Genomic DNA, 2,378 nt, shown 5'->3' on the forward strand with positions numbered 1-2,378 from the left:
TCACACCTTGACCGTGAAGGGCAGCCACCTGGCCAGCCACAATGCCTTGACCGAGTCCAAGTCCTGGGGCAAAGTGTGGGCCATCTTCTTCATCGAGGTGAGCAGGGCCAGGGGTTTCGGGTCACAGCCCCCCAAAAGCCCCATCAGCACCTTGGCAGCACCCCAAGCCCCTCAGAAACAGCCACTGGAGAACGAGATAGATCCAAACCCTTCCTCATCCATGTGCAGGAGGGTTAAATGAAAAGCGATGCTACATCAGGGAGCACCAGGAACCCCCACAAGGCTTGTGGAGCTTTGCCTGGAGGCAGTGGGGTGCGGGGTGAGCCCCCAGCTGGGGGGCTGGTGTGCTGGGCGGGGGGGTTTTGCGTCGGTCCCCTTGGCCACAGGGCTGCAGAGAAGGATTATGCGGTGGGAATGGTTTCCGGTACGTAACTATTAAGGACTCCACTTCCAGACTGGTTTGGAGCCTGTGGGGTGCAGAACATCTCCCCTTGGTGCCTCTTCCTGGGTGCAGAGCATCTCCCCTGGGGACCTCTCCCATGAGGCCAACCCAGGTGGTGCCCGACCCTGGTGCCGCGGCTGTAGGCATCGCCTCTCCTTTCCCTTCCTTCCCAGCTCTGCTCAGCTTTCACGGCTGAGCAGGCCACCTACAACCACGTGAAGATCCACCATGGCTACACCAATGTCATTGGCCTGGGGGACTCCAGCACCTGGAAACTTCCTTTCCTGAACCGCCACGTCTACATGTTCATCGCGCCTCTCGCGGTGCCCATCATAACCCCTCTGGTTGCTCTTGGTACGTGTCCCAACCGCCTTGGGACGGGGTGCTGGGTATGGTGAGCTCGTTACTGTCCAGGTCTCACCCCACCAAAGGGTCCTGCTTCGTTTGGAGGCATCACATTAACTACGCCAGCCCACGGCATGACACAGGGCTGCAGCGAAGGCAGGGGAACGCATCTGCTGCATCTCTCCTTTCTGCCGGTGCTCAGAAATGCGTCACATTTTCCTATGCTGGGTCCGGTGTTGGAAGCTCTGACAAAAGCCATCGTGAGCCTGAAGCACCTCACACTTGCTCTCCTTTGATTCAGACCCTTGGCCATAGCAGGGTTCAGCGTCACACGTAGGTCTCTGGGAGGTCAGGGCATCACAGTGACTTTGCTGACTGCGTGCGAGGTGGAGGTGTGGGGGTCTACAGGGGCTGGGACGCAATGAGCTCGGGCAGACAGGGCTCGCGGGAAATAATGGTGCCAGGAAACGATCGGGGAGAAGAGCCTAGAAAATAGGAAGAGGCTGAGGAAGCCCGGCCCGCCGGGCTGAACACACCGCTCTGGGCAATGCCAAAAAAGCAGATGATGACCTGGCAAGTTGTGAGAAATGAAGATGCAGCCAAATCCCCGTGTGATGATGCACAGCTGGAGCCTCTGCCCCACTGCCCTGGGCGGGGTCTAGGCCCCAGCCCCAAAAAACCAGCAGGGCGGCCAGGCTGGGGACTTTGGGCCAACCTGGAGGATGGGAAAAGGGAGATGAAGAACGGGGCGGAGGGGATGGGCTGTAGGTTTATCAGCGTGCCGGGCAGCCGGGCCGCCGGAGCAGCAGGGGTGGGGAAGCATCAGCACCTTGCCCACGTGCTGCCTCTTCTTCCTCACGCAGATTTGTTGAGGAACGTGGAGTGGAAAGCAGCTCTCCGGACCCTCTGCTGCATGTTTCTGGGTTTTTACTGCCATTACTGGCTGCTGCTCCATGTCTCGGGCTTCCAGTCGCCATGGTCCGCCCTGCTCTGCATGCTGCTGACCCGCTCCCTTCTGGCCCATCCCTACATCCACGTCAACATATTCCAGGTAGAGACCTGAAGCTCAGAGATGTCCCGATGGTGCTGGAGACAGGCCGGTCACCAGCCGGTGCCGGTGACATAGCCCTGACGCTGCTGGCTGGGGCTCGTGTCAGCTCAAGGAAAGCGTCCTCAGTTGTCACCTCCCTCGTGCCGACGTCGCGGGGAGGATCAGGCTGGTGGTGCTGGGGTGGAAAGCGTTGGCCCTGGGAGAGCATCAGGGCAGATGGGTGCAAAGGGCTGGAGAGTGATGTCCTCTGCGGGGGCTTGCAGGATTGGGGGGTTGGTGGGTTTGCAGGTGTCGGGGCAGCTGGTGTTACAGGTCCTGGGATGACAAGAGGCTGGTGGGTCAAAGCGTGGGTGTGTTGGGGGGACGGAGCCTGGGTACTCCGTGGACGGACAAACACAGGATGGAGCAACTTAAGGGTTGAACCCAGCTCTGGGGTTGACAGCCAAACCCCAAAAAGTGGCTCAGCCTGGCCAGCACCTTCATGCCCTCGCATGGCCGGAGCCGTGGTTGGCTCTGCCGGGAAGGGGCCGGCGGGGGGGG

The 2,378-nt window shown here is 60.5% G+C and overlaps 1 protein-coding gene across 1 annotated transcript in view; it reads left to right on the forward strand.

Moving 5' to 3' along the window:
* Positions 1 to 4: 4 nt before the first annotated feature.
* FADS6 (fatty acid desaturase 6) overlaps positions 5 to 2,378 on the forward strand; it is a gene marked incomplete at its 5' end in the record, with an annotated part of 3,705 nt that continues 1,331 nt past the window's right edge. The window contains 3 exons of the mRNA XM_010293714.1: positions 5 to 97; positions 616 to 796; positions 1,651 to 1,838. Coding sequence (XP_010292016.1) covers positions 5 to 97; positions 616 to 796; positions 1,651 to 1,838 — 462 coding nt within the window. The remainder of the gene's footprint in view (positions 98 to 615; positions 797 to 1,650; positions 1,839 to 2,378) is intronic.

Source organism: Phaethon lepturus, unplaced genomic scaffold (assembly GCF_000687285.1).
Source record: "Phaethon lepturus isolate BGI_N335 unplaced genomic scaffold, ASM68728v1 scaffold41488, whole genome shotgun sequence".
In the NCBI taxonomy this organism is placed as follows: domain Eukaryota; kingdom Metazoa; phylum Chordata; class Aves; order Phaethontiformes; family Phaethontidae; genus Phaethon; species Phaethon lepturus.